This window comes from Notamacropus eugenii, chromosome 3 (genome assembly GCF_028372415.1).
Source record: "Notamacropus eugenii isolate mMacEug1 chromosome 3, mMacEug1.pri_v2, whole genome shotgun sequence".
Lineage (NCBI taxonomy): Eukaryota > Metazoa > Chordata > Mammalia > Diprotodontia > Macropodidae > Notamacropus > Notamacropus eugenii.
This window is the reverse complement of record NC_092874.1, coordinates 262,867,282-262,887,711: the sequence shown is the minus strand read 5'-3', so window position 1 is coordinate 262,887,711 and position 20,430 is coordinate 262,867,282. Positions and strand designations below refer to the sequence as shown.

At 37.6% G+C, this 20,430-nt stretch overlaps 1 protein-coding gene across 14 annotated transcripts in view; it reads right to left on the bottom strand.

Annotated features, from left to right (window-relative positions):
* Nucleotides 1–20,430, bottom strand: part of METTL25 (methyltransferase like 25) — a 141,565-nt gene that overhangs the window by 80,708 nt on the left and 40,427 nt on the right. For all 14 annotated transcript variants that reach the window (XR_011977301.1, XR_011977298.1, XR_011977300.1 and 11 more), the window contains 2 exons: nucleotides 7,543–8,172; nucleotides 5,260–5,407 (listed from right to left, as the gene is read on the bottom strand). Coding sequence is in view for 8 of the 14 variants with exons in the window: in XM_072655487.1 (XP_072511588.1) it covers nucleotides 5,260–5,407; nucleotides 7,543–8,172 (778 nt within the window). In the remaining 6 variants the exon portion in view is untranslated. The remainder of the gene's footprint in view (nucleotides 1–5,259; nucleotides 5,408–7,542; nucleotides 8,173–20,430) is intronic.

The following is a 20,430-nucleotide window of genomic DNA, read 5'->3' as shown; positions in this document are numbered from 1 at the left end:
GTTCCAACCTTGCTGGACACTACTTCCTTTCCCATACTCTACATCCAGCCTAAATGGCCTCTCTGTTCCTCACACAACACACTCTAAGCTCTATGCCTCTGCAGTAGCTGTACTTTCATTCCATGGGATCTGGAAACTGAATACGTGGGATGGCAACATTTACTAAATGTGTTGTTCTTAAGATTTAAGGTGTAGTCTAGTGTCATATCTGGATGATTGTGGGCAAAATTCTGTTTATGATAAAGGTCCTGATTGTGTAAGCTTAATTTGTTGAATTCTCAAGTCTGCTTTGAATTTGTAGCAAAAGTAATTTACTGTCAGTTTATGAAACGTAGCAAGCCTCTGATACTAAGTCTGGTATTAAGTTGTATAAGGCTAAGATTAAACTTCTGTAATCAGCAATGACGTTGCACAGCTTCTATCTTCCTTTATAATCTATATGACATAATCCAGGATACTTAAGGTTAACCCTTTTGCAACTTCTGATGGCCACAATCTGGTCCTGAATCATCATTATAAGCCCTTTCATTTCCACAGCAACATAGGGCTAAAGACTGAGAAAATCTCGCATTGCATTCTCCTTTAATTCAGATCTTTACACGTGTTGCTAAAATTAAGCTATTATTTAGGTTAGTCAGTTACTATGTTTTAGGCACTGTACTAAGCACAGGCGATATAAAGAAAGGAAAAAACATGGTGACTGTCTTCAGGGCATTCATATCCTAACGGTTAATGTCCAAATCACTAGATATATAAAAGACATATACAAAGTAGATATAATATCAGAGGGAAAGGTACCAGCAAAGGAGTCAACCAGGAAATGCCTCCTGTAGGAAGTGAGATTTGAGCTGAGTCTTATATACAATGTGAAACTAAGAGGTAGCATGAAAGAGGCAAAGCATGCCATGCATGGGGGTGAAAGAGGCAAGGCCAGTATAAAGAAATAAGAGTGCCAGGTAGAAGGAATATCAAGAAGACCGTGGTGATGGATCAAAAATTGTATAGAGGAGAGAAAATTGTAAGAAGACAGGAAAGGTGGGAAAGGTCCAAGTTATGAAGATCTTTAGAAGCCAAATACAGAACTTTACATCTGTAAAATTTCTATTTCATGGAGTATATTGAGTGGGGAGAAGGGTGGGTGACATGGTTAGATGTATACTTTGAAAATGCCTTTGGCAGTGTGAAGAATGGATTAAAGGATACTCAAAAAGTCTAGGCCAGAGATGATGAGGACCTGAACTAGGGTGGCGGCTGCTTGGAAGGAGGCAAGGGAATATGCCCATGAGAGCTGTTGTGAAAGTGGAAATGACAAGACTGGTAAATGGACTAGACATGTGGGCTGAATGAAAACAAGAAGTTTAGGATGACAACAAGGTTATAAGCCTGGGTGACTGTGAAGATGGCGGTGCCCTCCCTCTACAGCCATAAGGAAGTTCTAAAGAGAGGAGATAATGAATCCTGTTTGAGAAAAGGCTAATTTGAGATGCCTACAAGTGTATCCCAATGTTTAAATTTTCCTTTTTCCAGGATTTTGTATTTTGAATGAAATACTAAGACAGTACAGTTCAGCTCATTTTGACCATTAATAACGTACATTGTTGAAAAATTTTATTGATTCTAAGACACCTGAGAGCAGATGATCTTAATATAATGCATGGAGTTACTGGACATAATGGCCCATCTCTATCTTAGTTTCAAATCAGAAAGATTTTTCTCTAATTTTCAGGTGCAAGAATTTAAAACAGTACATCATAATCATCATTATCAAGGTTAAATATGATAATGTTAAGTCAAGCCTGGAAAAATATGTCATAGCTATAAAGTTAACAAATGGAACCATTTCTAATCTCTATTTCTAGGGGCTACTTCAAGAGATTTTAAAATATAAATATTTAAAGGCAGTTTTTAAAACACGTGTTACAAATTCAGTATTCCATAAAGGCTCAGTTAGCTTTGAGGTATTTTTGGAAATTTACATTTTCATGACAGACCACCTCCATAGTCTACCACAGTCTATTGTGTAAACACATTCATGTGAAACAACACATATTGTTTACATAGCAAATATCTTCATAAAATGTAGCAGTATGCATACCAAGAAAAATTCAACTATACTGTGGTAGACTATTAATAACTCATATTTACATCCCAAAGGATTTCACTGCCTATTTCAAACTTTAAAACAGCTGAGCAAACAAAGTTAAGAGTGACTAGAGGCAGGTGGGTATGAACAGGAAAGGAAAACTGAATGTGGCATAATATAGTGATCCCAGAATCTTAGAGGGTAAAGGGAATACTGCAATGTCCATACTCCAAAGGTAAGAGTCTAAAGCATGAACACCCTCTAAAACATACTAATCTGTGCTAAGCCAAACTACAGCTGAATATAGTGAGTGTCGTTAAAGTTGTTACTTTAAATGCAGCCCATTAAAGTTTTTGACAGCTCTAAGATCCCTTCCCAGATCTAAATCTGTGATCCTATGGATATTTGTTAAGCACTTACTAAGCATTGGGGACACAGAGAAAGGCAAAAACAGTGCCTGGTCTCAAAGTGCTTAAATTATGGTCCAAGTTCGGTCATTAACTAGCTTAGTGACCTTGGTAAAATCACTTCACCATCTCCCCCATCTTCAAGTTTCTTCCCTGTAAAATAAAGGAATAGATCAGATGTTTGTGTCTTGGACTCTTCTGGCAATATGGTATAAACCTATAAACCCCCTCCAGCTTTGGATGGTTGTTTGCAGTTACAGAGAATAAGGAGAAAAGGAGAATTGCCTCCATATGCTAAAGACCTATTTATATCACGAATGGATGAGGCAATAGGTGTAGATACTCATCTGATTTCATAGGAATGATATGTTGTTGAGACTGATGTTAGGGCAGATGGTTTACTTTGCAAACCTGTTGATGATAAGGCCCCTTCAAGTTATATTTTCAATATAATTAATGGATTTTAAAATAAAAAAACACAATGGGAAAATAGTATTGGCTTCTATACTAATAAAGCCCAAAAGATGTTAGAACAAAATGCAAGCATTAGTAAAAAATTTGGTCCTTCATGCAGTTTGGACAAATTTAATGTCTGTACCACTTGTGAAGAGAAATATGAGGAGCCATATACAAGTTATCAAGTTGTAATAACTTTTTAAAAGACCAGACAGACCACCTAAAGAAAAGTTCTTTGCAAAATGGTTCAATAATACAAGGACAGAGAATACATAGCACTTCTCTATTATGCCAAACACTTTGAACCTTCGTGTCCAAGTACTTCAAAGCATGTCTGAGTTCAAAGAAGAAATTGCCATTTTTCAAAGTGGCATAAAACATAAAAATGAAGAAAAATCATTTTATAACACAAATGACTTCCAAAATACGCATATTTAGTAGATATTTTTGTAAAAACTGTGAACTCTAAAGAAATCAATACAAAGTTCTCAAAGTCACACTTCTGTTCCTGAAAGAGAAAGAGGATCTATGAAAAATTCAGAAATATGGGTAATAAATTTATGAAATAACATTCTGATGTGTTTTCCAATTGAAAAACAAAAAAGCTACCCTGAAAATGAAAAAAAGAAGAAAGTAAACGCAATCATTTGAGAGCTCTACAGAAGCTGTTTTCCTTTTATTTAAAAGACCCAGATCTTTATAAATGGGAATGGTCAAATAACCCATTTTCAATGAACAAATATGACACATTTGGTCTTACTCCATCTGAAAAGGAATAGTTTATGACTTGTTTTATGGTAGCAATGCTGTTACAAATGTTTGAGCCTAAAAAAATCTTCTTAGATTTTGACTTCAGGTAAAGAAAGAGTTCTCTGGTTTATCAAAGTAATTTTACTATTTTACTCTTTTTTTTTTTTTCTATTTTACTGGTAGTTGTTAATGCTATGTTAATCCTATTGAAGCTGCTACAAAACAACATATTAACATCAAGAGGCGACTGAAAAAGAATTGTAACAATATCTATGATACCATATTTTGAGGCAATTTATGCCAAAAAACAAGTCTACCCATTACCTTGGTACTATCATTGTGGTTATTATTCTTATGTTAGGAACATGAAAACTGTAAATGTTATCAATTTATAAGTATCTATGTAATATAAATATATGTTTTTATTGCATTTTGGGGATAGATTTGTTTGCCATTATAAATATTATCACAATTTTTTACTTTTATTTATTTTACTAAAGCAGTTGATGACTTAGTTGATAGATTACTGGACATAAAATCAGGAAAACCTGAGTTCAAATTTGGCCTCAGACACTACCAGCTATGTGACCCTGGGGAAGTCACTTAACTTATGTCTGCCTCAATTTTCTCCATTGTAAAATGCAGATCATAATAGCACCACCTCACAGGGTTGTTGTGAAGAACAAATATGATCAAGTGAGATAAGACCTTTAAAGCACTTAGCACAGCAAGTGCCTGACACAGCAGATGTTTAATGAACATTTATTCCTTCCCTAACCTTTTACTTAAATAAATGTGATTTGCATAGCTTGTTTTGTGAAAAGACAGCATGTTAGATATAATGACTTTTTTGGTAAAAAACAGAAGCATTGTTACATAAAATTTTAAATTCACTGATTTATCACCACTTTTCCTAAACAACCTTCCTTTACACTCTGATTTCCTTAATTGGTGATAATTACTTTCTGCCTGGCCAACTGATACAAAGCTTTGTTAGATAAGGCCAAATAGTAAGAAGACTTTAATCAATTTTATACTTACTTTGAATAGATAAAAATAGTTTAATCTATCTTTAAAATCTTATTAGAGCAACAGACCAAGAATTCTTTTTAGTTAATATATAAATTACTTATATTTCCTGGAAATAAAAAATATAAAACCTGCAGCTATAAAGATAAAACTTGTAACTTTGCATTAGTAATGACATTATGTTACAGAACCCTTGCTTAACCATGCATAAAAACTGGTGATGTGGGGCAACTCCCACCAAAAAACTAAAAATCAAAAAACCTGGGTTTAAATATTTTAAAATATTTAAATAGTTTAAGATTGCAATAATTTTTAGCATTATGTTCTAATTACCAAAGAATTGAAAGAAAATATTTGTAGTAAGGTATCAAATCTTAAAAGATATCTTAAAAGTGCTGGCAAAATAAATTTTATCCCAGATATAATTTAAAAATGGTAAGAGAATAAGGAGAATAAATTCTAGTCATTAGCTGAACCTAAAACAACAATTTTTAGGTATTAGTATCTTTGATTTGGACACAGGAAAACACTGACCTTTGCGCTGTTTTTCATACTTTTCAGATAAAAGATGGTAACAACAACCAACACTGCAAACTCCTTTGATTTCTGACTTAGATGTAAATATCCGAAGAGTATTTGGAGCAAGATCTCCACATGTGTGCAGACCTACCATAATACAATCCTTTCACAAAGAAAGAAAAAGATAAAAAAAGGTGATTTTGTTAACAGAAAAGAGTTTTAATAAAAGCTATTCAGATGAAAAATTTTAATTATTAAAAATTATAGAACTGTCCTAGCTTCTGTGACTACCAAATTTCCATAAGTTTTTTTACATATATATATATATATATATACATATATATATATATATATATATATATATATATATATATATACTAAAATAGTCACTATACACAAACTGACAATATTGATCTGCTCTCAACATGGAATCGTTTTTCCCCCAATTAATAACAGAATGGGAAGCAGTATCACACAGTGGAAAGAAAGGATCCTGGATTTAGAGACAGAAGACTGGGTTTCAAATGAAGTCACTTTAATATTCTGGGTTCTCAGTTTCCTCATCTGTAAAGTGACAGAGAAGAAAAGAATGATCTCTTTCTCAATCTACATCCATGAGCTAATGATCCTACATGGGAATTTCATGATCCAAAGATGATAGGTCTAGACCTTCTATGTGTGCACTTGGGAACACTGGCATTTCTAGATTAGCTAGCCAGACTAAAAAACTGGCCCATAAAATGAAGCAAACAAGATGACTTACATATGGTAACCATCATCTAGGAGGGCTCTGCACCTTCTCTGCTACTCACAGTCTTAGACAGATGCCCAGAGTACTTAAAGCTTAAATGACTTGCACAGAACCGGTACACAGGTGTCAGAGGTGGGATTTTAACATTAAGTAAGGACATAATATTGAGTGCTAATTTTCCCTCTACATTAAATAATGTGAAAAATGCAAAAATTGTTCCCCTAAAGAACATTTTCCTTCTGACTGGTTAATTAATTTAAGGTCAGTTGACTTAGGACTTAATATTTGTCTCTTGCTATCATGATATTCTCTCTCTCTCTCTCACACACACACACATGCATACATACACATATTTTAGTTAATTAAATACCATCCAAAGTGAGTTGACTTAATGACATATCTAAAAGACCAATCATGAGGCTACCCTTAGAATCAGTCCCAGGATATTACCTCATCAGTGCTAAAAGGGCACTTAGATGTTATCCAGCCCAACATTTTCATTTTAGGAATTTGGAAGCTGAGTCCCAGAAGACCATGTTAGTTACCCAGTGGTTTTGCACAGTCATTCCTTACTCAGTTCTCATTTTTTTTGTTGCTGTTCAGTCATTTTCAGTCATGTCTGCCTTTTTGTAACCCCTTTTGGGATCACACACAGGAGTACTTTGCTAATTTCTTCTCCACACACAAGTAGGAAGTGTCTGAGGCTAGATTTGAACTGAAGAAGATGAGTCTTCCTACTGTGCCAATAAGGGAATCTGTTGTAGTTTATCCTACAACTAAGGAGGAACCACCAAAAGTTTCTAAGCAAGAAAGCGAAGTGATCAGACTTCTGTATTAGGAAAGTTACCTTGGCAACTGTGTGAAAGAGATACTGCAAAGGGAAAAGTGGGGATTCTCAACTTGATGTCCATGAGTAGATTTCATGGAAGTTAGTGAATTCAAGTGGGAAAAACATGTCAATATAATTGGTTTTCTTTCCATGCCTATGTATTTTATTTTATACATTTAAAAACATTATCCCAAGAAGGGGTCTACGGACTTTGCCAGATTGCCAAAGCAGTCCACTAAACAAAACAGGCTGAAAACCCCCTGAGAAGCTGAGAGAACAAGAGGGGCCAGTAAAAATGTTATTGCAATCATCCAGGTGAGAAGTAATGGGGCATCTGAATGGAGACAATGGTAAGGTAAAAGGACAGGGTCCACTGAGAGATATTGAGGAGGTAGAATAAACATGGCTTGGCAAGTAGGGAGTGAGAAGGGGGAAAGAATCAAAGATTATTGAGGTTTCAAGCCTCGAACAACTGAGGCAATTTTGTTCTCAAGTTTCTATTTGATTTAAGGGAACTAGAATCAATACATTCTTCATGGAAGATCCTGTACTTTGGAATGGGCTCCAGTCAAACTGGGCTTATAGGGCCTTCTCTGGCTTTTTTTTTTTATTATTAACCTATAGATAATTTATCATAAGGCTTATATACTCTGCTACTATTTTTGAAAACTGCAAACATTTTTAAACTATTATGAATTTTAATAAAATATTTAACTACCTCCAGATCTGTAATGATGTCACAAAGTTCAGATTCTGCGGTGATATAAGAGGTTAAAGGTGAATAAATGCTTGATTCATTTGACTCCCGTGCTTGGTCCTTGAGGGCCACCATTTTTTTCCTCTCTTCATGTTCTTCAGAAAGTTTTCCACAAGTCTTAGTGGCTGAAGCAGTAAGTCTGATGGCATCAACAGGCAAAACATTTGAAAGAGTCGATCTGTTTTCCAGCAGGAAGCTGCCAGCTCTTTGTGGCAGAGAAGCAGTGTGATTTTCCATTTGCCTTGTGACGTCAGAAGTGACAGCATCCGTGAAATCTGGCAAGACTGAATCTGAGATAGATCCCTTGTCTTCATTTGTGAGACTATCGTTTATACTTTGGAGCCTTTCTTTGATATCTGCTTCACCTTTCTGTTCCTCTTGTGCTGTACCTTCTTTTGCCTTTTCTATCGCCTGACCACTATGTGCTCTTGACCGTGTTTGATAGACCCTCCAGTGTTTCTTCAATTTCCTGTTTCTTTCCTTTGCTCCATGAGTATTGACACTTGAGGAATCAATTCCATAAACCTTTAAGCCATATTGCATGGACAGGAAGGAGCTTAAATAGCCTTTACCAGAGCCAAGGTCAATCACCTAAAGCAAAGAAAACAGCAGAAATCAAAAATAGCTCGTACTATCCCAACAAACCAGACATTTTTCAACCAAAGGTTAGCGTTCCTAAAAGGAGAAGGGGAGATTTTTACATACATAGATTTAAAAATTTACTATAGTATTATAACACAGAGAGATAACTGATTGTATTATATTGTGATTTCTGGTTTCAAGTTATAAACTAATAAAAGATTTAGCTATTAATGTAGAATTTCATAAAAAACCAAGTGGCTAAATACAGAAATACAACAAAATCTTTAACTTCTTAATACTTATATAAAAATTAAACAGTTAAATCATAACAAATATTAGTCATTCCAGTTAAATGTAGTTCATATAGATTTTATGTGTGTGTGTGTGTGTGTGTGTGTGAGTGATGGGTTTTTATAACTTATTGATATTAATCCCCAAAAGAACAGAGTTGCCCAGTTCAAAAGTGGAAACATCCTTTGTTCTTTCCACATGTGAGGAAAGTCTGTTGATTGTGATTTTTTTCTCTTAATCCTGTTCTAAAGAATCAAGACAGGTGTTATTCTTAGCTTGAGGTTTGAGAACCTGGTTAAAAAAAAAGCAGATAACTGTATTTAATTTAATTAGTTTTCTTTATAATCCTATGTGTTTTATGAATTTAAAAAGATTCTTCTGAGAAGCAATTCACAGATTTCACCAGATACTGCAAAGGGGTTTCTGACTCCAAAAAGATTAAGAATCCCTAATCCAAGAAAACACATTCACACAAATATCTCACTCTCAGTCCATTCTCACCCTGAGACTAGAAAAAATTAAGTGTACATTACTTATATTACTCTATTGGTCACTTATGTAGCCCCAACTCTGGATAAAATCACATCATCTATATCACTAAAGAAATGGAAATGTCACTAGTTTAATTCTGGTTCAAAGTTCTGTTTCCAACCTAAGTGACAACCAATTATATACATAAATACTTCCCTGAGAGTATAGTCATCTGTGGATATAAAAGGAGTTAAACAAAGTTCCTTATTTACATAACTGATTCTTAAATCTCTGGAGAGGCTATATCACATATGGCATTATATGATTTTACAAAGTCCACCAACTGCATAGAAGAGCACACTTTAACACCTGCCCATTTGAAAATTTACATCACTTCATGTTTGAGATTTTATAAAGAATTTCACAACACCTTTAAGATAACATGAGAATCCCTGATGTAAATAATAAAAGCTGCATCTAGAATTACTGATTTAGGATCTAAAACAGACAAAAATGAAAGTGACAAGCCAATAAACAAACAGTATGTGTGGGATACAAAGGACACTAAATCACAAACAGGAATAAATTAAGATGGAAAATGATATGCACTGGAGACTGATTCCAACACGACTCCAGTCACTCTGACCATTCTACACTTTAGCAGTACAGCCTCATTTGCAATGTCTATTGGTTGGTGCCTTGAAACATTCCTGTTACAACAACAAAAATTCTGAGTCCCAATCTCTTTTAAAACTTTTGCCAAGTCAAATTCAGAGTTTCTGGGAGATTGTTAGTTCTTTGGAAACAGAGCCTATGTTATATCCCTCTCCGTATCTGTCATATTTACCATGGTGACTTGTAGAAAATGGCAAGTTCATAAATTTGATTATATTGAAAGAAAGTATATGATGGAAGACAAAGAAGATAATTAGATGTAGGAGTAGCACTTAATAGATGCTGGCCATGTCTCCCTCCCCCCTCAAAAAAAGGCAAAAGAAGACGGAAACAGAAGAAAATACATCAGTCTGCGCTCTGAGTTCATCAGTTCTTAATCTGGATGTACAAATCACGTTTCATCACAAGTCTCGGGAACTGTGATTGGTCCCTGTGTTTAGAGTTACTGAGTCCTTCCAAGTTTATTATCTTTATAATACTGCTGCTGCTGCATAAATTATTCCTCTGATTCGGTTTTTTTCACTCTCACCAACTGATACAAGTCTTCCCAGGATTTCCTGAAGCCTTACAACATAACAGCATTCAAACACATTCATAGACCATAACTTATTTAGCTATTCGCCAGTGGATGGGCAGCCTCTCAGCTTCCAAATCTTTGTCAACACAAAAAGAACTTCCATATATATTTTTGTACATAAAGGTCCTTTTTCTCTTTCTTGGATCTCTTTTGGTATAGACCTAGGATCTATGTGTCAGGGTATGTACAGTTTAATAATTTTTGGGGTATAGTTCTAATTTGTTTTTCAGAATGGTCTGACCAGTTCATAGCTCAACCAAGAGTGTATTAGTAAACCTATTTTCCCACAATTTCCCTCAAACATTTGTCATTTTCATTTTTTGTCTTCTTAGTCAATCTGATAGGTGTGAGGTGGTTCCTTAAGGTTGTTTTAATTTTCATTTCTCTAGCTGGTAGTGAATTTTATCTATTAGTATATGGTTATAGCTTTGGGGCAGCTAGATGGTGCTATAGTGCCAGTCCTGGAGTCAGGAAGTCTCATCTTCCTGATGAGTCTTGGCATTGCATCCTGGGTTGTCTCCAGTTACCCTGATGAATATCAGGCCACTGGACCCAGATGGCTCAAGAGAAGAAAGTGAGGTTGGTGACCTTGCACAGCCTTCTCTCACTCAAATCAAAGTCAACTGTAAGTCATGTCATCATCTTGATGTCATGGTCCTCTTTGGGAACAAAGGATAAACACAAGAACGTAACAAGGATCCCTTTCTATGAGATCTGCATCTTTACTAGTCCTGTGAAATGATGAGAACCTTGGAGTGAAACAGCCAGTCACTTCTTAAATTTGTGATTAAACAAAGAGATAAAAGCCAAGCATCACCTGAAATCCACTCCAGACTGTGAGAAAGCACATTTCAAAGGGTGCAGAAAAGAGACTGATAGAGTATCTAGTCTTAAAAATTCTAGCAAGAAAATCAGCCCAAGAGAGATAGAAGGATCTGAGAAACTGAATGCTGGAACTTTTTTTGTTTAGTGAAAACTGGAAACAAATCTGGTGCCCATAAATTGGGGAATGTCTAAACAAACTGTGGTAATGAATTTAATGCAAAATTATTGCACTGTAGGAAATGGCAAACTGTAGGAATTCAAACTTTCCATGAACTGGACAATTCACACAATGATTACAATAATACAGATGAAAAAAACACTAAATAGTTACTGAACTAAGATGAAGATCAAATGCAATGACCAATATTCATCTCAGAGGACAGATGTTTCCTTTCACTAGAGGTGGAAGACTACTAGATTACATGTGTAATGACACTTGGCTGTAATGTTCAGTTTTCATTAATCATTTTCTCTCCAGAATTCTGTGGAGCAGGGCACAAAACAAATGGCACTGATAAAAATAATTTTTAAAGGGATGACATGCTGAACTGAAAGAAAAATTCCTATTGGGAGAAAAGGGGGCAGTCATCAAAAGAAACCTGTGAAGATGCATATGGAAATCAGTGACCAACTTAGATTTTTAAAAAATGTGGACAAGACAGATGCAAAGATAAAAGATGGGATGAATGCAAGAGAAAGCTAGGTACTGTAGGAACAGGAGCAACAAAGTACATCAAGAACCACTGAGGACAATGGAAAGGAGGCTTAGTCTTTTATCAAAGTTTGAGTGGTTTTTAAAAAGCTACACTGGAGCAAAAATGAAGAATAAAAAGAAGGGACGGACACATGCCTGGTGTGGAGGACAATTATAACTGATAACAGGGGGAAGACAGACTTGCTTTGATTTTTACTTCGCTCCTATTTTCTTTGCCAAGGAAATGACTTTTGGACTGGAAGGGAGAGACCCAAAAATGGCTAAGAGGGAGCTGACAGCCCCAATAAGGAGGGAGCTGTTCAAGGTGAATCCATGTCAACTGGCCTAGAGGAACCAAGGTCCTGGGGCTCCTGAAAGGAGAATTCTGAGGCACGGTCAGGGTTACCTGAAAGATCCTGGAGAGGGGAAAGGTATTAGAAGACTGGAGGAGGACAAAACAGTGAAGAGAGGGAAGAGAACGTGCTCCAAATGCTAAGATCCTGTGAAATAGATGTTTGGCCTCAAGTGTAGCCCTCCGACTGAATCCAAACTTCACAGATCAAATCCCCTTAGCAGGGATCCTCATCCTAGGATGTATAATGAGATGCTTTGCGCCTCTCTATGCAGAGGAATCTCAGATCTATCTATCTCATCCCGGGGTGGGGAACCGGTGGCCTTGAGGCCACATGTGACCATCGAGGTCCTTAAGTGTGGCTGTTTGACTGAATCCAAATTTTACAGAACAAATCCTTGTCTCTCTCCTGAGCTCCAGTTCTTAAACTCAGCCCAGCATAACAAAGAATTCATGACTTTTTCCCCAACAAACCCATCCTTCTTCCAGACTTCTCTATCACTGTTCAGGGCAGCTAGGTGGTTCAGTGGATAAAGTACTAGATCCAGAGTCAGGAAGACGAGTTCAAATCTTGCTACAGATACTTAATAGCTGTGTGAGCTTAAGCAAGTCACTTAACATCTGTTTGCCTCAGTTTCCTCATCTGTAAGATGGGAATAATAATAGCACCTACCTTCCAGGGTTATTACTGAGGATCAAGTGGGAGAATAATTACAAAGTGCCTGAGCACAGTACCTGGCATATAGTAAGTAAAGGCTATAACGATGTCAGCTGTTATTACTACAATGATTATGTTTCCAGTCACCCAAGTACCCAACTTTAGTTATCCTCCTCCACTCCTTCTGTTCATTTGCTCCACGTATCCATTCAATTGAAGATCCTGCCCTTTCTCTTTCCCTATAAATCTACCATACCTCTCACATTTATCCACTTATTTCCATTCATATAATCAACACTCAAGTTCAGACTCCAGTCACCTCTCACTGTATGCCTGCAGTGTCCTCCTAATTGGCACTTCAAGTCTTTTCTCACTCCAATAAATTCTCCACACAGCTGTCACAGAGATTTTCCTAATATGCAGGTTTGACCAGGCTCCCCAAAACAGATGCCCCTGGTGCCCTGTTATCCCCAGGATCAAACATAAATGCCTCACTTTTATTTCAAGTGCCTCACAAAACTTGCTCTTCTTATCTTTCCAGTACTGTGGTTTGACTTTTTTTTTTTTAAATCAAGGACGTGGCTAAAGGTCGTGGCACAATGGCACAGTCATCCCAACTGCTGGGACCAAAAGCCATGAAGGGAGAGCTAAAACACAGGCTAACGGTAGGATTCAAAAATATTCTGAGTGACTACATCATTAGGTCAAATCCAGTCAGTCAGAATTTAATAATCATAAATGTCAAGTCTTACACTTGGGTTAAAAAAACCCCCAACAACTTCAAAAGGCAAAATGTGGAAAGAATGGTTCAACAGCAATTTGTCTGGAAAGGATCTGGGAGTTTTAGGGGCCTGTTCCATATGAGCCAATAATGTGACAAGAAAGCCAAGAAGCTAATTCTTGGCCTTCACTGAGGAAGCACTTCCAGGAATAAGGATGTTAGATTCCTGTGATACTCTGCCATGACTGGGCCACATCTGGAGTATGAGATTCAGTTCTGAGTATTCAGGAAGGACACTGATAATCCATCAATCAATAAATATTAAGCACCTATTATGTACCTGGCACTTTGGGGATACAAAACAGGCAAAAGACAGTCCCTGCTCTCAAGGAGCTCACCATCTAACAGAGTAGACAAATATATACAAACAAGTTCTTTATAGGATAAATAAAAAAGAATTAACAGAAGGAATGCAGTGAAATTAAGAGGGGTTCCTGTAGAAGAGGAGATTCTAACAGGGTCTTAAAGGAAGCCAGGGAAGCCTGTAGATGGAGGTGAAAAAGGAGAGTATTCCAGGTACAGGGGACAGCCAGAGAAAGTACAACAGAGTTTTTAAAGGAAGGCAGTAAAGATGATGAAGAGCCTTGTGATCATGCCATATGAGGATTGTGTCCCTCTCCTTGGATGAACTTTGCACAACTTCTCCCCCTCCTCTGTGCTGTCTACTTGTTGTTCCCCCTTGTACAGACTACTCACTGCCCCTGCCCCCTTTCCATGTTTATCCCCTTTCTGCTTAAATAGCCACCACCCTAGTTAAGATCTTCATCACCTGCTGCCTGGACTGTTGAACCAGCTTCCTAATGAAGCTACCTAACTCTAGTCTCTCTCCATGTTAGGCAATATTTAACCTAGAGATGAGTGAGGGGGGACATGATAGCCAGCTTCAAGAATTTGAAAGAATTTTATTCTAAAGAAGGAAGGAACTTGTTTTTTTTTGGTCAGAAGGGAGCAATGAGAAGACAGAGACCAATTAAGATTTGGTGCTGGGAAAAACTTACTAATTAGAGCTACCCAAAAGTGGAATGGGTTGCTTTGGGAAGAAACTAGGGAGCACAATGGATACGGAGAGAGATCTGAAACTGGAGTCAGGAAGACCTGAGTTCAAATGTGGCCTCAGACACTCCTTGCTGTGTGACCCTGGGCAAGTACTTAACCGCTGTGTGCGTCAGTTTCCTCATCTGTAAAATGTGGACAATAATAGCTCTTGGTGTTGTTGTGAGGATAAAATGAGATCATATTTGTAAAGTGCTTTGCAAACCTTAAAGTGATATATCAATGTCAACTAGTTATTATCTGGAACATAGTGGGTTCATCTTTATTGGAGGTCTTCAAACAAAGGCTTGATGACTACTCATCAAATATGTGGTAGAAGGGATTATTTTACAAGTAAGATTTTGGAATCACTAGATCAGGGGATTATTAACTTGGGGTCTGGAAAGTGATGTAGGCATCAACAGACAGATAGATGGGCATGTAAGCTAACTCAGAATTGACTGAGAATCAAACTGAATCAATCTACCACATTCTCCACAAATGGTCCTCTTGTCTTTGCTTGAAGACTTATAATGAGGAGGAACTGAGTAACTCCTGAGGCAGCCTATTCCACCCTTGGATAGCTTTAATTGCTTATGAAGCTTTTCCTTACAGAGCTAAAATCTGCCTCCTTGCAATTTCCACTTTCTAGTTCCTAGTCATCCTTGTCTGGTGCCAAGCAGAACACATTTAATCCCCATTCCGTATGGCAGTCTTTCTTGATGACCCAATACAAATATTACATGACCTTTCTCTTTCCACTTATCTAAATGGATATCCCCTCCAAGACATACTTTCAAGGCTGTTCTCCTAGTCACAGCTGGTCCTGTCAAATCTCCAACGCTAATGGAATACCCAGGCTCCAAAATATTTCAGGCGTGGACTGATTCTCTTCTGGGTACCTTACACTTCTTTTAGGATCTGGTCATATATCTTCCTATTTTAAAGATCTTTTTGATCCCTTAGCTAGGAAGACTCCAAAATGGGGCTGATTATCCAATCCAACACCCTAATTTTAAAGACAGGGCAATCAAGGCCCAGAGAAGTGAAAGGATCTGCCCAAGGTCACAGAACTAGTAAATATCACAGCCAGAACCAGAACTCAGATCTCTAGGGCTTTTAACAATATACAATGCCACCTTCCCTAGTCAAAAAACTCTTGGCTCTAGTTTTAGTCTTGTCATTAACTTGCAAATCACCTTCCATCTATGAACCCCAACTTCCTCTGTTGAAAATGAAGAAGACAGATTGTGTCTCCACCATGCTTTTCAGCTTTACAAATTCCTTTCTTTCCTTAGACATTGACACATCTAGATTTATGACTTCTTATTTGCTATTTCATGATGATTTTGACATTTTATTGTCTCTTTTAAAGATTTACTTCTAGACCAATCTTATCACAAGACATAAAAGAACAAGGTTTCTTGACCTCAGACTTGGGGAAGAAGAAAAGGAAGGTGGGCTATATCATGGCATATCTGTCTTGCAGTAGCTTCAGCTAGATGAAGGACAGAGGCAGATCCTACTAAGACCTGACCCTTCTGAAATCTGCCTTGCCTGTGTATCTGCTCTCTGTTGTCTTTACTTTATAAGCTTCCTTCCATGACTTCAGGTCTTTATTTAACTTCTCTCAGTACTGGAAACTCTCCTACATCCTGACTGATGGATGAGAATCCAGTTGTCACTGAAATACTGCCAGTGACAAGGAGTTTCCTACCACATAAGCAAGTCTATTCGATTATTGAATCAGACTCTAAGATTAAAACCTGTCTCTCATACATGTATACAAACACACATGCAAGTGCATGTATGTGCACACACACACACCCATGCACGCATACAGATACTTTTTATGCTTTCCTGGGTCACACAAAGTCACACTGTTCTCTTTGCCAAAGAAGAGGCAAGTGTACCCCTACATTACTTGGGGTATAGCAGTAGGTTTCGGATGCTACACCATGTTGCTTATAGAGTTGGACTGAATGGATTCAAGTATCCTTTGAACCTGCCAAGAGGACTATATTACATCCCAATTCAAGAGAAAAAGATACCCAAACTCTTCCTGAAGGTTTCCTGAGGTAGGTGTGCTCTCCTTCTACTACAACTCTTTTCCCTCTTGTCTTGCTCCTCAGTCATAAGAAAGTAATTAGTCTGACAGTAGTATATAAGAGAGGGCAACTCAGGTGGTTCAGCGGATAGAGCACTAGGTCTAAAGTCAAGAAGACCTGAGTTCAAATCCAGACCCTTTCACAGGACTCAGACACTTACTAGCTGTGTGATCCTGGGCAAGTCACTTAACCTCTGTTTGTCTTAAACCACTGGAGGAAGAAATAGCGAACCAGTCCAGCATCCTTGTCAAGAAAACCCCACGGACAATTTGGTTCACGGTCAGACTTAAATGAACAACTCAACCACAAAAATATGTAGTATCTCTTTATTGTAACTATTTTGAAAACAGAAAGACCATCTCAGACATCCTGCAATGAACTGAGAGTCAAATGACCTGGGTTCTATTTCTATCTCTTGCAGAGATATGAACTTGGCAAATCACATTAGCTCCCTCTGCACTAACAATCTCTTCTGTAAAATGGGGTGGGGGAAAGGGATATGCTATATCAGCAGTTCTCAAACTTTTTTAGTCTCAGAATCCCTCTACACTTAAAAATTATTGAGCACCCTCCCTGATAGAGGGAGTTTATGTGGGTTATATTTACGAATATTTAAATTTTAGAAATGAAAACATCTTAATATTATTATGAAAATAATTCTTACTTCATGGACTCCCTGAAAGAGTCTCAGAGACTCCTGAGGGACCCTGGGCCACACTTTTAGAACCACTGGACAAGATGATCTATTAAGATCCTTTCTAGCACTAACATTCCACTATAGGTCCTAGATGAAAGAGGCAGCCATCGATGTGGAGAAGAAAGTGTTCGGAGGCCTTTAGAGGACAAATGCAAAAGGATTTGGTGAATGACTAAAAATAAAGATGAAAGAAATGGCTAAGTTACTGGTAACTTTAACCTTCTATGTCACATGGTATCAGGCCTGGAGTCCAAGAAAAGGAATACAACTAGATGTACAGTCTTGGGAATCATCACCAACTGGCAACAGCTGAATTACTGAAAACTGATGAACTATTTGAGAAAACAAAGGTTCAGAATTGAGCCTCAGAGAATATAATGAATTTCAGGTCAACTAACTGAAAAACATATAAAAGTCCCTAATCTGAGTGACTCTGTCCCCTCCATCGAGAGTTTTGTTTGGTTTTAACTTTAAGAACATCCAGCCTCCCCCAGGTTAAAATGATCACCTGAAATGTCATCACTATGAAGACTGACTCAGCTTTTGATACTCAACACTTTCACAGCTCCCTTAGCAGCCTCTCCTCTCTGATGGGAGGGCTGGAGGATGGAGCAAGAGGGAATTGCATTGCCAGTTAATTAAGAAAGCTCTTATGGCGAGATTACAGCTATACTTTCAAAGGGGAAAGAACAAATTAGGAAGAGGAAAGATTTTGATATGGATTAGTGTGAGAAATGGCCAAGGTTCTAAGGGAGAACGGTGAATGTGTGATGGTCAGAGGAGAGAATCAGTTGGGGGCTTGTAATAGGAAATGTCAAGGTTAAATATTAAAGAACTCCTTGGTGGAAAAGTTTATCTCATCTGGTAAGGATATTGATCTTGGGAAGGTCAACAAAGAGCCAATGAAAGGTTTAGAAGAGTGATGATGTGGTCAAAGCTGTGACTGAGAAAAATGATCTCAGTGGTGTGGTGCTGGAAGCAGTGAGTCTGAGGGTAAAATTACAATCATGTAGCCAGAAAACGCCTTCAGAAACATTATTCCCTCTGCTCAGAAACACCCTTCCCCACAAACTTCACCAAGCAGTCTTCTGGTGTGTGTCAAAAAACCTTCTCCAACCCTACCCCTCCAAAGCCTACAACTGCTATGTGAAATGGGAATGATATTTTTCCTTTCTCATTCAAGAAGGCTTTACTCTCATTTCCAGAGCAAAAGAATAAAAATGAATTGTCTAATTTTAATGTTAGAAAGGACTTCAAAGGTTATCTAGTTCGGTTTTCTTCCCAGAATTATTCCTTCTGTAGCAGCCCGGACAGAATGTCATATGCTATCTGATATAACTCTTCTGGCCATGGAGAACTCACCACAACCCCACCCTAGGATCCATTCTAGCTATTAGAAAATTTATCTATATTCTGAGTTAAAAAGATGTTCCCTTGTAACTTCCACCCACTGGTCTTACTCCTTCCATCTGGAGAAATAGCTATTTAAAAATGGCTCTTGTCCTCCCCAAGTCCTTTTTTGGACTAAATTTTTTTTTTGGGGGGGGGGTTAAAAAAAATCCACAAAATATTTATAATTATTGGCAGTCCTCAACTTATGAAAGGGTAGTGCTCCAAAAGTTTATTTGGAAGTTGGTTGTTTGGAATTTGGACTCTATTTTTCCATGGAAACAATATCATAAGTGGTGGTTAAGTTCCCAGACTAGCTCACAAATAGCTAATTAACCCATATAATAGTTGAAATACACCACTAATATAAAAGCCTGAATCCTGGGTATCCAGAACAGGAGGCCTTCACGGGTCAATTTGGCAACTTCAAAATTTCATATTAAGGAAACCCTGTCTCTGCCAATTATCTCCTACCTGTCTTCACCTCTATTCTGCCTCATGCTGCTGCTGTCCCTTACCTCTCAGTGTCATTATGATGCATTGGAGGGGTGATAAATTCATCTGGCCCCATCCCCAGAAGTGCTGAAAACAAATTAATTTTCTAGCATAAGCCCATTCAAAACTCATTTCCTTCACTGTAACTGTCTCAGAAAGGTATTTGGAAGAAAGTAATCTGATTTTATTAATATGTGAAACCATTTTAAAGGAGAGTATTCATTAACTTGATTGAAGTTTTTATTTGGTAGACTTTCAGGTCCAATAGCAAAGTGAATTTTTTTTTTTTTAGGAAGCATAGGAGGAAAATATATTTTATGTAGGGGCCCTACACAAAGCTACACAGCCTTGCTTGGAAGAATAAACTGACTTACTCTCCTCTTGACTTCTCTTCTTTGATGTGAGTTCATCATCTTTTGTGCATAACCTGACCCTCCTTTTGAATACCCGACCTATGGTGATGGCATCACCATTCTCCCAATGCTCCAGTATCATTAATGCCAGCTTTTCCTTTTTCTGCTTCCTCCTTCCATCCTCTCACATGCATAATTAATTGCTGAATCTTCTCAATCCTTCTAGCCTACATTTTCTATATTTACTGCTACTAGTCAGTCCCATTCTCCCCCACACCCCCATCTTCATCCCCAATAAAATCCTAGTTCAAGCTTTTATTGCTTCTTCTCTGGACCACAGTAACAATCTTCAACTGGGCTCTCCCCTCTTCAAGTTATCTACTGCTGTCAAAACAATGTACCTGAGGCACAGTCTGATCATGTTACTCTCCTGCTCAAAAGCTTTCGGTGACTCCCACTACCTATGTACTAACTAAAACAAAACTCCCTAGCTTGGCATTCAAAGACATCTTTCTACTTTCTAGCTCCAACTTGCTCTTTCCTCTCCTTTCTTCCCTCCACATACTTACATAAGTCAGTACCCATATGTGGAAGTGTTTCTGGCTCAATTCCACCTACTGAAATTAAGCTACTCCACTCAGCACTCCCTGGGATCATGTAGCTTCATTTTCACTCAGAATATTTTAAGCCCCACCTTTCTACATACCCCCAACTTTCCACCTTTGGCTCTAAGAACCACAAGCAAATCTACATTCCCACTGCCTCTTGGAATAATGTCTCCATGAACTGTTGTATTATTCCACTCACATCATAGGTAATTCCTTTTTGCCACCCGTCTCTACTGCCATTGGTTCTGTCATCAAAGGTGA